Raw genomic sequence first — 14,175 nt, forward strand, 5'->3', positions numbered from 1 at the left:
GCAAATCTGAATTTCCTCAAGGCCCCATTATATATAGTGGCTGGTTTCACTGAACTGCACTTAGATTTCAGTACAATGCAGGCACTGCTTTATATAGGATACGTCTGTATAAAATGTGTTACAAACACACACCACAAAGCTGAATAAAAAAGTTAATCTAAATGGAAACAAAGTAAACAAAAAGTGTTTTTATAGGTCAAAGAGACAGCCATCATCTCGATATTTATTTACCAGGCATTTGTGTGACACAGCTTGTAGTTTCCAAATTGTATTTAAATACTTACTTGCATCTCCATGAAAAGTCATTTGAACGATGTAGAAAATGTATCGAAGGCCACAAGTATACACCTGCTAATGCCTTAGTTGGACATTGCTGGCTATAAACAATATTTACTTACTGACTAGGTTTTGAGTAGACCCAATGTAATCTATGGGAGCTTGCGGTTGTGTGTTCCACAAAAGTCATGTTCAATCCATTGCTCCAGCACAAACTTTGGTCACTATCATTTTGAATATATTTGATGTAATTAAGTGTAAGCCAGAGGGCATTTGTGAATTATAAAGTAAGGAGAATCCAAACTTTTTTTTTTTTTTTTTTTTATAAATAAATAACAAGGTGTTGTTTAGTACCTGTAATTCCAAATCCCTTCAAACTACAAAAAGAAAAGGCAATTGTATCCTGTGGTAACAGTTTATTATTTTTTATTTATACTTTAGGAAACAATATACAAAGCTAAGCTCTTCCACTGTTTCTGAACAGTGGTGCATTCCAATTACACAGACTTGTGCATTGTGATGGCAGAGAACAGCAGTCAGCACTGGACTTGCAGGTAGCTACAACACAAACAGCCTTTGAAAGGAAGGTCCTACAATAGCAGGGGACTCAACAGCCTAAATCAAAGGAGAGAGGTCCAGTTTATCCTTGTTGAAATTATTGTGTCTGAATACAAAAATTCAATACTTTACAGTTTAAAAAAAAAAAAAAAAAAAGCCCTAAATAGAAGACATTCAACAAGATGGCTAATTAATATATATCGAACTAATGATCTTAAATGGTTTAGTTCAGTACAAACTTCAGACAGATGGATGCTCCCCATATTGTGAGCTGCTTCTCTCTCTCTCTATCCCTGGGCATTCCAACTTCCAATATGCAGTGGCTAAATAAAATGAAGTAACCAGTGCTTTTTCTTTTAACATTTGTTTATTACAATACATACATTTCACATCCAGCCTTTCATCTTTTCAATCCCCATCCCCACCCTCGTTTCAGTGGACAGGGATCCTGTCACTTCGACTGCTCATCAGTGCACGTGTGTCCCAGAAGCACTTGCATTCCATCCTTACAGGGTGCAAATGAAAATATGTAGCAATAATTTATGTATACGACATATTGGATATACTAGTAATCACTGCAACTTTTAATACAACTTTTTATTTTAGGAACTGTACATAGGAATGAAAACTTGGGTTAAACCAAGGTGCCTTAACAACAACCTCGAGAGAGTTAAAATGTACAGTAAAAATGAGCAGCAGGAAGGGATGGAGCAAAACTGAAAATCAGAAAAAAAGAAAAAAGCACATAAAAGAAACTAAACTCTGCCCTGCAATGAGGAAACTGTATGCAACAATATTCCAGACAGGATGGTTGGAATCAGAATATATCCCTTGCTCGTTACTTTGACCAAACTCTTCCAAGGTGCTGCAGCTTTAAATACACACAATCAGGCACTGATATTTATCCTAGTAAATGTGGGGTCACTGAATGATGAAACAGAGCCTTGAACCATTGCTTCGGGGCATGCTATGCTTGTCAAATGTGGGGTCACTATCGTTTCACCAACCGCCTTGACTCATCATAGTTTATTGAACCAAATAAAAACGTAAAAAGTATAGTATCTTATAATTTAACAATAATCAAAAAATTCAGTCGTTCATAAAATTAAATCTTAATTTTGTCCCCCATATTCCATGCAGATTTTGGTTCAATGGCAATGGTTCACTGATCCATTAACAAAAGCTTCTGCAGACAGGTTAAAAGGCTGGGTATTTAGCCACCACAGCATTGATTAGTTTGCAAGTCAAAGCTGATACGCATGGCTTCCCATGGCTTCACTCTACAAAACTTATTTACAACATGGATACATCTACAAGAAATCTACATTAAGGGCTTTTACAAATTCATATCTTGTAAATTCCCCTGAATCATTCCCCCTGCCACATACTTCCTACCCAGCCCAACGGTCCAAAGCATACCAAACAGCAGCTCAAAAGTGTTAAGACTGGGCAAAATGGTCAACAGTTCCTGGGTTCCAACCATGTGCAATTATTTTTCACAAATTCACACCATAAAGGAATTCTGATTCTTCAATTTTTCAAGTTCTTTAATTTGTTGTCTCAAAAATAGTATCCTGTGGGGTTTAAAAACAAACAAACAAAAAAACACGTTATGGGGTACATTACTCCATTAAAACTGAAAGAATCAACAATCTGAACGTTAAGAACTTCAAGTTTCTGTTTTGTTTTATCAAATGGAACTAGAGCTTACTCTTTGGAAATCAATTTTTAATGAACACTTATGATCATATTTTTTCAAACCATAGCAACCTGTATTGTCTGTTTCACAAGGTATAATTTGTACATGTTTATTTTTTACTCTGAGATTTTCAATCACTCCAATGTCTGCTGGTGCATTATTATGGCTCATTATTTATTCTTTGTAGCTTACCCACTTGACTGCCACTGAATGTACCATGTATGTCCTGCTGGAGTAAAGCAAAAAGAATGTCTCAACTCTAGCATTGCGCCGCTTCTGCATGGCTAGGAATTTTGAAACTCCTCCAAATCAACAAAAAATGTTTGAGGGAATGAGATGGATTACAATCATAACAGATTGCCATCACTTAAGCAAATAAAAACTTTTTTTCTTTAAGCGTTTACTTTGAAAGAAAATAAATTCCTTTTCAACTATTGGTTATTTAGTTTTCATTAGTTCAACTTGCTGCTGGTTCACAGTTGCTGTGTCTAAGAATTACTGACAAATAGCTTTACCAATAAAAGTTGTAAACGACGTGTAGAATAATTAAGCATGTAGTCACTTGTAAAAAGCAAAACATTCGATACAAAACGATAGATACTTGGCGTTAACCTAAAATTCCAGCCGCTCATTTACACTGAAAACCCCTATGCCCTACAGAAGCAAGCGTCTTAAACCAACAGGAGATAATGACTAATTAACCCCATGAAACCATATAAATAGGTGAAATTGCTTTAACAATGTTAGTCCCTTTATGTGAAAATAAAAGTTGCTGTAAAATAGATCAACTCACATTTATACCTTAAAAGGAAAAATAAAGGTTGGCAGTCAAGTGGTTAACAGCTCTCTTCAACTGCTATTAAATCTTGGCTGGAGGCCTTGCTGCTGATCAGTTATACCTCAGGATTCACGCAGGATTATACTGTATAATCGTAAATCTCGAAAAACTACTCGCTTCTAAATCTTGTGTCATTTTTGTATTACTTTAGTATAAATACATGTTAATTTGGATTCTTATGTTGTTTTTTTTTCTGACTATATGTGAACGAAAAGACACACATTTGCCTGTTTTCCCATTGGAAATAGTGATATTTTGAAATATCACTGTCCTGGTCACAAAAGCAAAGTTTGTGGGGAATAATAGCCATTTTCTATACTTTTGAGGCATAAGCAATTAGGAAATAACACTTACTACCCAGGAACAGAAATTGTGTTACATAGTGTTATTAGTTATTTTTTTAGCACTTATCTTTATCCGGGGTGTTGAACTTGAAAATGATTACAGAAAGACTTTCATTTACAATAATTGTTTTGAGTAAATATAAAGACTGGTTCATGCATAATACTGGATCACAATACAATGAAGAGACAAGCTTTCTCTATTAATCCAACACTAGTACCTTTATTTTCAAATAGACACCACAATATTATACAAACAGGAACAGAACAAAGCTATGGCATTGGTGCAGCCACTTTTGGATGCAGTTCTAGCAAACACCAGCTGCAGAAACAATGTAGGACAAGTGCTTTAAAGTAAAGAAAATATTTGTGCCCAAGGACAAACCCTTGGATAAGTATTCCAATTTCTTATTAAAACCAAAATCTCCCTGCTGCCTTGGATCTCCATCACTCGTACCTCTCTTCACTCACCTCCGCCAAACGCTCCTACTTCCATTCTTTCATTCCGTCTTCTACTAATAATCCCCATAAACTCTCCTCTACCTTCCTCTCTCGACTGATATCTTCGGCTCTTTCTCCTCCAAAATCAGACATCCGCATACTCTTCAATACCTCGTCTCCCCATCACTCTCTGCAACCCCTACTAATCTACCCTCCTTCTGTGAAATCATTCTCAGCCATTTATCATATTTGCCACATGCTCTTACTGGACATTTCTTATATTCAAATTTTTTACTATAAGTTAACTGCTCTTAGTCTAACTCGTACTTAAATGTAATTTACTGTATTCTTTATTTTGCTTTTATTTGAATTTGATCCTATTGTGCATTACAACTGCATATTGTGCATTACAATAATAATAATAATAATAAAATCACTCTACAGAGCATAAACAGCAATACGAATCAGCTGTCAGACAAGCTTAGGATAAGATGGCGTTCTCACACGTGTAACACAGCAGCAAAGTGTGTGGTCTGTGGCCGTAAACACAATTGTTTATTTTTTGTACAACACCTGTAATATAAGTTGACACAATCCTTTAATACTGCCGTGTACCAAATATTGAGAGAATATATTAAGCGTGCTGTATAGGACAGCCATATTAGGCCAGAGGTCAAGGCAGGCATTAAGTTGCAGCAAATTTAGAACTTCATTTCTCAATGAGGAGGAAGAAAGAAAAAAAAACTAAAAAAAACCAATTTTTTTAACCGATAAATCAGGTTAATAAAGAGAGAACAAATCTTACCTTTGCTCTCGTAATGTTGCTTGAATTTCACAGACTCGAACTAATGATCTTAAATTTTTTAGTTCAGTACAAACTTCAGACATATGAATGCTCCCTATATTGTGGGCTTCTTCACGTAATCTTGATGCCTGCAATACATAATTTGTTTGAACAATCATGCACTTAGCTTCTTTAAATCAAGCTTTTTCAAGTTACAATCTTGCACTGGAATGCTAAAAATACAAGCTAAACGCTATACCTGTTTCTCCACATGGTCGGCAGGCCATCCTTGGACATGTTTTATAAGGTTTTCATTGAAGTGTGCTGCTAGCGTGGGTGTAAATGTGCACGTCTGCCTTGCAGATGGACTTGGTGGCACAGATGCTGTATTTGATGTACTGTTGCTAGGGATGTGGTTTGGAGCAGGTGACGGACTCCTTTGACTACTGTGGGACAGCAAAAATAAAACAGAACATTTCTCTGTAAACAGGATTTAAGGAATCAGGAATATTTTTCAAGGCCAAACAGAACACACAAATTAGTTGGATAGCTCAAACTTTGTATAAATATTCACAGTATATGCTATTCACAAGTGAAATTAAACAACAAACAGACTAATGTAACATTAACACATACAAATGTACAAAAGTTTAACTTAATGACAACAGATCACTTGTTTTTAAAAATGTGTAAATTTACACATTTGCACTGCTTAGAAGGAGCTTGCAATTCCTGAATCTGCCAGCAGGTGATGCCAATAGTCACCATTGTTTACAGTTCCATTAAAGCAACAGAGGATTTTACTATCCCTAAAACTATTAGTCAACACTCGCATATCCGACACTATCATTTTGACTTCAGTGACTGTTATAAAAGTGTGACGCACCTGATTAATTCACTTTGACCAGTTTCAACCCTTGACTTATTTTTTTTTATTTTAGGAAACAAAAAATACAATGCCAAATACGCAGCTGAAAGGACTGTGGTTCAAAATACAGGCTTCCATTTAGACATACTTTAGTTGGTTACAGTACTACATTTAACAGTATTAATACAGAACGATATGACTCTGAAAATATCACTTCCGAAAAGATAACTGTAGACATGCAGACTGTACAGTAAGTACACTCTTAAATCTGATAGGTATTCATTTGTAGCAGTATATAAAATTCCACATTAAGACCAAATAGCAAAACTAAATCAAAATGTTACCCATGCACATAACTGCAAAAAATGTAAAAGGCAATGCAGTTTATCAAGCGATTCAGAAAAAAATCATATTATCCAGAACTGAAGCAGCTTTCAGAATGGCATGTGCTGCTCAATAAGGATCTAACTTCACAGTGCACAAAAGCAAGATCACAAATTAAAAAAAAAATACATCAGAGCATCTAAAACTGTTTAATGATGAACTTTCACATTTTCGTAACTGCAATTGCTCTTCTTGTTTATTTGTTGCTGCATTCTCTGCAATCCTACAGCATGGCGCGGACACACTGTCCTGACACAGAGCCATTGCGTATAGACAGATTTGCGCTTGCGAGAAAACATAGGCTGCAATTGATAATCAAATAAAATAACATACAATAACACTGATGAGATAGGCTTTGTATCAGAAAAGTGGTGACAGACGGAAATCGCGTATGACTGGCAAGTGCACTCATACACACACACAAAATGGGGTTGACTTTATTCATAATGCAAGGACAGTAAAATGCAACTGAGGTATCTGAGTGTCGTATTTCCGAATGCGGACAGTAGTACCATTTTCAAAACTTAAACTGGGTAAAGACTGCTGAAGAGGCACATACAGTGCCTATAGAAAGCCTACACCTGTTTCCAAATGTTCACATTTTGTTGCCTTATAGCCTGGGATTAAAATGCGTTAAAATAGTTTATTTTGTTTATCATTTATCTACACATCATACCCCACAATTTCCAAGAGAAAAAATATTCTACAAATTTGTAGAACATTGTTTTGTAAGCTTGGTTGGATAAGTGTCCATTCCCTTGTAATAGCAATCCCAAATTAGCTCAGGTGTAACCAATCGCCTTCAAAATCACACACCAAGTTAAGTGGCCTCCACCTGTGTTAAATTGTAGTGATTTACATGATTTCAGCATAAATTCAGTAGTTCCTGCAGGTTCCCTCTGCTAGGTAGTGCATTTCAAAGCAAAGACTCAACCATGAGCACCAAGTCACTTTCAAAAAGAACTCCGGGACAAAGTTGTTGAAAGGCACAGATCAGGGGATGGGTATAAAAAAAATATCAAAAGGCCTTGAGTATCCCTTGGAGCACGATTATTAGGAAGTGGAAGGTGTATGGCACCACCAACACCCTGCCTACATCAGGCTGTCCCGCCAAACTGGATGATCAAGCAAGAAAGAGCCTGATCAGAGAGGCTACCAAGAGGCCAATGGCAACTGCAAGAGCTGCAGGCTTTTATGGCCAAGACTGGTCAAAGTGTGCATGTGACAACAATATCCCAAGCACTCCACAAAGCCATTACTCATGAAAGCCCACATTGAATCCTGTTTGAAGAATGCCAAAAAACTCAGGAGATTCTGTAGCCATGTGGCAAAAAGCTTTGTGGTCTGACAAAACTAAAATGGAACTTTTTTGGCCTAAATGCAAAGCGTTATGTTCGGTGCAGCGCATCACCCAAAGAACACCATCTCTACTGTGAAGCATGGTGGTGGCAGCATCATGTTATGGGGATGTTTCTCATCGGCAGGGACTGGGGAACTTGTCAGGATAGAAGAGAAAATGAATGTAGCAAAGTACAGAGAAGTCCTTGAGGAAAACTTGCTGCCCACTGCAAGAAAGCTGAAACTGGGACGGAGGTTCACCTGTCAACATGACAATGACCCAAAGCAGTCTAAACAGTTTTGTAAAGAAGAATGGTCAAATATTGCCAAATCTAGGTGTGCAAAGTTGGTAGAGACCTATCCCAACAGACTCATAACTGTAATTGCTGCCAAAGGTGCTTCCACCAAGTATTAACTCAGGGGAGTAAAGACTTATCCAATTCTGATCTTTCAGTTTTGTATTTAATATCTTTTTCTTTTTTAATCAATAAAACCTTTTTTCCCCTTAACAGTACAGTGTGTAGATAAGTGGGGAAAAAAAATCCTCATTTAAATCCATGAAACTCTGAGGCACTGACAACAAAATGTGAAAAAAGTTCAAAGGGGTGTAGGCTTTCTACAGGCACTGTATTTAAAAGGAAGAAAAGCCAGTTACTGCCCATCACACGCAGATCCGATTGCCATTTCTCTGCAGCCTTGCCAAGGGATTTACTTTAAGACTTTCATTAGTGTCAAAAAACACTATCCAGCTACTAATCCTACCTCACAAATACCCACCAAAATGGTCCTTACCTTGACCGCTGAAGAGTCCGAGGGGACGCGGGTTCATGCCCGTGTTTTTCAGCAGGTACAGGCTGCTGAGGTACTGACTGTGGAGCTGGTCCTTGTTTCACTACAGGTGTACTAACCTGAATAGAGCAGATGTAGAAAATAACTATCACATATAAGCCAGTATTGTAGAAGCTGGTCCCACTTCATTCCAAGTTGTTTGTTTATGCAGTGCTTAACTAGTAATACGTACCTTTGGCTGTGATGATACTGGAGGTGTGTTTATGAGAGACTTATTTGTATTTGTCTGTGGTGTGCTTATCCTCGGAGATACATATGACCTTGGTGACGAGGCATCTGATGTTAATGACATTGGAGACTGATTAGACTGCTGGGCTGTAAAAATAAAAAAATAAAAAATAAAATTAAACTTTTTATCAGACATATACAAAAAATCTTTTTTCATCTGCATCTTTCAAAGCGACCACCTGAGGTCCAAACAGAACCAAATGCATCTAACATTTGAAAAAAATAAAATAAATGCTGCCTTTAGTTACAACACTGACAATACCTGCTGTTTTACAGGGTCTGTGCATGCATTAAAAATAGTCCCAGGCATATTCAGTATCACAAATATTTGTTTGCATGACATCAGGATAGTACTCCAATTATGTTTATGAATATACTTTGGTGTGAACTGGGACATGGTTTATACTTTTTCCTGCTGTATTTTATTCTTGCATCGTTAGGTACACTTCAAGTCAGATTTGCAGGAGACTGCAGCTTACTGGAATTCCCCAGCGTTCCTGTACTTCAAAGTTATAACTCAGCATCTTTCCTTCCACACTCCAATCAAGGAATATAAGCAAGAAACACAACTGAACAAGATTCTAGATGTTCAAATCCGAATATTCATTGCAAATATGGGTATCCTCATAACTCAACCCTACTTGAGAAATGATGCACTAAATCATCAATACATTCCAACACAACCATAACAAGAGTATGTTATATGATTTATAACAATTTTCAATTAATGTTCAAAAAACCTTGAAATGAACACTGGGCATGGCATAATATAAATGAAAGCACTACAGCCAGCGCTCCAGATAAGCTGCGTAAAGAGTGTTTTACGCATTGAAAAATAGGAATTACATATAATATTTAAATTTTATGGAGTAGTTTCATAAAACTTTCGCATGGCTGAGACATTGCAGGTTTTCCCCAGAAACTTGCCAGTGCTAGAGGCCATGCAGTAATTTTCATCTCAAATCGTTTTAGTAGATATCTCTCATACTACTACTAGCATGTCGTCGATACGGCAGAGGAATGAGAAGAGAAAGAGTATTTAGGGACCGGGAAAACCCTTTTGATGCGTATACAGAGTCAGAATTAGTATCAAAGTACCAATAACAGAGCAGAGAATTAATGTGTGATTTATTAGATCAAGAAATTAGAACTAAAACGCAATGATTTTTCAGTGCAAATCGCTAAAAGGGATAGCAGGGATCTGCAGCACTGGAATTAAGTACTGTTCTATTTGGGTTTGATTCACATCCATATTGTTTGTGGACAATAAAGCAAATAAGAATTGTTGTTTGTTTTTATTGTAAGACCAAGTTTTTGTTCAGTAGTTCAAAGTAACACTACACTTGCCTTCCACAAGTTAACATTAAAAATATGCAGTATTTACTGAATGTACTAATAACTTCAACATAATGTTGCTCTTTACTCACCCAAAACATATACTTGCACATTATCTAAATTGGAGGTTAAATTAGTCAATGACCAAAAACCTTACCTGCAGCACTGGCTACAGCCATGTAAAAGTCGACCTAACTACACCTGGAAGTAGCACAATTTCCTTTGCAGTCATACCTTGTGTAGACAGCTGAGCAGCTTGGGAAAGCAAAGTAGTGATGTTGAAAGCAGATGGTCCAGCTGTGAGAATCTTATGAAGCATAGACTGTAATGAAGCTTGTGTGACAGCAGCTGTAAGAACTAAAGGGGGGACAAAACACAGAAAAACAGATGCATAAAAAAGTACAGATTTTTGCTTTACAAGCAGGTTAAAACCCACAAACACTTGAACTATAAACTCAGAAAATGCAAATGACAGGTCTCCAGAAAATACTAAAAACAATCCAAGTAACATCTGAGACTTCTTAAACTCTCCAGGAGGAGCTAACCAGCCTAGAAAAATAGTTGTGTGGCTCACATTAGCGTTGTGTGAATTCAGCAACACTTGAAGCTTCTGTATGTATTTTGATAGTAGTTTTGAGTGTAACAGCAACACTATCTCAACATTACCTCTTCCAAAAACATATCAGGGATTACAACCACAGAAAACGTAGCAAGGCCTTTGTAGTGTGTTCATTGATGTGGTAACTTACTTTCTAATCACCCTGTATTAAAACATAACCTTGTTACGCTGCACAAAAAAAACAACTTAATCCATACTTTTGTACAAATACAGCAATTTCTTACTCTCAAACCAGTAATGCTAACCAATCCACTAAAACAATCCGACTTGGATGTTTAAACTGTTTCCAGAATAGAATTCACAACAAGGACACCTAGTTGTAGAATAGTGTGTATGTATAAATTATATGTAGGGTTCAAGGGGTGCACCAATAATCGGTAGCCTATCGGCATGGCACCAATAAAAGGGGAAAAAACAGTGCTGTGGAACGTGCGATCAAAATGCAGTAAATGCATTTGGATTTTAATTTTTTTTAATATGAAGCCAATAGGATAGCGAATTGTATGCAGAACATACTTGATGCTATAGCAAATCCAACGATGAACTGCAAGTATAATATTATTCTGATGCTTACAAAAAATATGTATAAATAACATTAATAGTTTAAGTTGTTAAAATAATAATAATTAGTAGTAGTCGCAGTAAGAACATAAGAAAGTTTACAAACGAGGAGGCCATTCGGCCCATCTTGCTCGTTTGGTTGTTAGTAGCTTATTGATCCCAGAATCTCATCAAGCAGCTTCTTGAAGGATCCCAGGGTGGCAGCTTCAACAACATTAAATAGTAGTAGTAGTTAAGAGTACATGTAGCCTATACAGTTACCAGACTAACATTTAACCTAAGTAATGCTTTGTAGTTGGTTTCAGGCTGACAAAACTGTAATATATAGGGGTGCTTATTTGTAAAAAAATAGTATTAACCAGGCAAATTATTGTTCAAACGCAGCACCGATGCACAGTTAGTTACAAAACTGCCTCTGCTCCATCTCTCTCTCTCTTTGGCCGCTTGGCATCACCCCAGGACTACAGCAGCAACGACAACAATCTCCATAACTTCCAAGGAGTTGTGGGCACTCTAAACATTAAGTGGGAATTACCTTTTGTAATTTTGCTTATCTTGCTCAGTTTGTTTATCTTAATCTGCACTGGTTGTGGGTGTATTGGGCGGCATTTTGAAGCTGGACTTGATTACTGTGCCGTCGTTTAGTAACAAATTCAAGTTTGACTGAATTTTGTAACTGGATATTCTCATGACATTTTTGTTTTTGATTAAGTGAACAATTTTAAGTTGTGCCGCATTTTTAAGCAGTGTATGCTTAAAATAACTTAATTTAACGAACGCTACTGTAGTTGACATCGCGTAGGCAATTTTTTTTCCTACTGTACAGTATAGGTCGAAGTTATAATACACAATATTTGACAGCAAGTGGCTATAAAAGTTAGTCACATTAGACTATATATTTTTTCTACTGAAGTGTTTTACTAGTACAAACGCAAAGTGTTATTTTTGCATGACTGTTGTAAAACAAATGTATAAATTGCTGAGAAGCACACAATACGATACTCTTTATATTCATTTTCTGAAGTAAACAATACCTGTTCGTTTTTGTGAAATACAAAAAGTAAACGATACGTTAATTGTTTAATATTTATAATTATAAAACAAATTTAAAATTTAAATATAGGACCTATGTCTTGTTCTAATACTTTACCTGCACTGTATTTATTACCGGTATTGGCCGATATGGTTAGATAACCATCGGATATCGGTATCGACAAAGAATCTTATCGGTGCACCCCTATGTGCGTGTGTCTATCTAAATAAGATTCAGATCAGATTCAACAGTAGTGGATCAGAAACATTACTCGAGTCTTAAACTGCCCACAGTAACAAGCTTTACTTTGGACACTGACAAGTTAATACATGTCGGTCATTAACCCTATATTGAAACCAACTAAAAAACAGTAACCCAAGGAAAGTTAACCACATGCTTTTTGGTAGTAAAATAGATTAAAGTGTTCAGCACATTTAAAAGGTTAAGAAAGGTAGGGTGCAAGCTGTAGAGGAAAGTGCAAGCAGGCTGCTGTGTGTATGAGGTGATACAGGCAACTGGATCAGTCTGGCATTGTTGGTCAAAAGAAAGTGACTAAGAACTGGAAAACAAGTTTGGTGTGCTGCAACTGAAATATTCTACTGCAATCAGGGGCCTTAAGCAAACATTAAAAATATTGAAAACATGGGGTTGTTGGGATAGATTCATCTGCAGCGGGGGAATGTGAAATCTAGGCTACTGGACATTAACAAGACAAGTTACAAACTGCCTGGGAGCTGCCTATCAAGGTTAACAAAGAGAGGGTTGCTGAAAACAGCTATTTATTAAGTCCTACATGCGGCAGTCAAGACACCAGCATACCAATTTAACTAATGTGTTGCAACCCACAGATTCTGTTCACGGCAAAGAGGTCTTAAATGTGCCTCCTATGTGGATTATAGTTCCATAACTAGCAAGGGATTAAGTCTGACAATCTGGTTCCAAATCTCCAATAAAACATAAAAAAAATAAAGCTTGAAGATCAAATTGATAAATACATCTCTTTATAAAACCAAAACATTTGTACAAACCCACTTACCTTCGTTAATTTTTGACATATCAACATTAGCATTATTAAGCTGCAAGGTAGCCTGCAATGCAGGCAGAAGCTGCCGCAGGAGGTTTGGGTCCTGGAGTAATGGAGGAACAGGTGACTGTGGGACAGGAGAAACAGGGACTGTGGAAGCGGAGGAAGTCTGTGTCACAGAGGGGGTCAAACTGGAAGTGGAGGAAGACTGGGAGGTACAAGAATGGGATGCAGGCTTTTCCATCTGTGCAGATTCTGTAGATAAATCAAAAGACATCTTGAAATTTCATAAGTTTTGAAAAAATAAACTAGAAATGCACAGGTCTAACGTTCAAATATTAAACAAAAAGTATTCTATCGCTTACTTGGACTGTTGGGGACCTCATTTGTTATATTTTACACAAAAAAATTGCGGCAACATTACCGGCTGTGCACAGTATTGATAGCCTGCATGTAACCTTTGTCAGTACGCAGTGACAAATACTTGTGCATGTACATTTCACTGGGAAATAAATACCCACAACTTTTCCCAACCATAGGCCAGACAACCAAACTCAGGACAGACATGGAATTACAGGCATCCTTCTGCCACAAAAAATATCTAGCACAGAATAAACAGCAAAAATACAGTCAAGACTCCACAAGTATCAATTAAAAAAAGGAACAGCATGGACACAAAGTCTTAGTGTTTTGGTAAACTTTAACATTATTTTAGGTATGCATCAGCTATTGAGCACAGTTCCTGGTTTTTCATCACTGACCAATGAGGCCAGCAATTCATATTGCCAGAACACACAACACGGCTCCAGACTGTGACAAATGGTCGTAAATGCAAAAAAAAAAAAAAAAAAAATGTCGCAAGAACACCAAAAGTGTAATCTCACACTTTTTTTGTTTAATATGCCAGTTCATGTCTTTTAATCCTTTCACATTGATGCCTGGTTTGTTTTTCAATTGCATAAAATGGCACTAACGCGATGTGTGTACGGACAGGCTTAA

At 36.9% G+C, this 14,175-nt stretch overlaps 1 protein-coding gene across 4 annotated transcripts in view; it reads right to left on the bottom strand.

Annotated features, from left to right (window-relative positions):
• Nucleotides 1-685: 685 nt before the first annotated feature.
• The window catches only part of LOC121311646 (WW domain-containing adapter protein with coiled-coil-like), a 46,045-nt gene continuing 32,555 nt past the window's right edge, over nucleotides 686-14,175 (bottom strand). For 2 of the 4 annotated variants that reach the window (XM_041243981.1, XM_041243984.1), the window contains 7 exons: nucleotides 13,189-13,431; nucleotides 10,174-10,296; nucleotides 8,549-8,691; nucleotides 8,320-8,435; nucleotides 5,197-5,383; nucleotides 4,959-5,086; nucleotides 686-2,408 (listed from right to left, as the gene is read on the bottom strand). In XM_041243981.1, coding sequence (XP_041099915.1) covers nucleotides 2,339-2,408; nucleotides 4,959-5,086; nucleotides 5,197-5,383; nucleotides 8,320-8,435; nucleotides 8,549-8,691; nucleotides 10,174-10,296; nucleotides 13,189-13,431 — 1,010 coding nt within the window. In that variant the 3' untranslated portion in view covers nucleotides 686-2,338. Of the gene's footprint in view, nucleotides 2,409-2,725; nucleotides 2,763-4,958; nucleotides 5,087-5,196; nucleotides 5,384-8,319; nucleotides 8,436-8,548; nucleotides 8,692-10,173; nucleotides 10,297-13,188; nucleotides 13,432-14,175 lie in introns of all 4 variants that reach the window. The other 2 variants (XM_041243983.1, XM_041243982.1) reach the window with 2 other exon arrangements.

The sequence above is a fragment of the Polyodon spathula genome, chromosome 3 (assembly GCF_017654505.1).
Source record: "Polyodon spathula isolate WHYD16114869_AA chromosome 3, ASM1765450v1, whole genome shotgun sequence".
In the NCBI taxonomy this organism is placed as follows: domain Eukaryota; kingdom Metazoa; phylum Chordata; class Actinopteri; order Acipenseriformes; family Polyodontidae; genus Polyodon; species Polyodon spathula.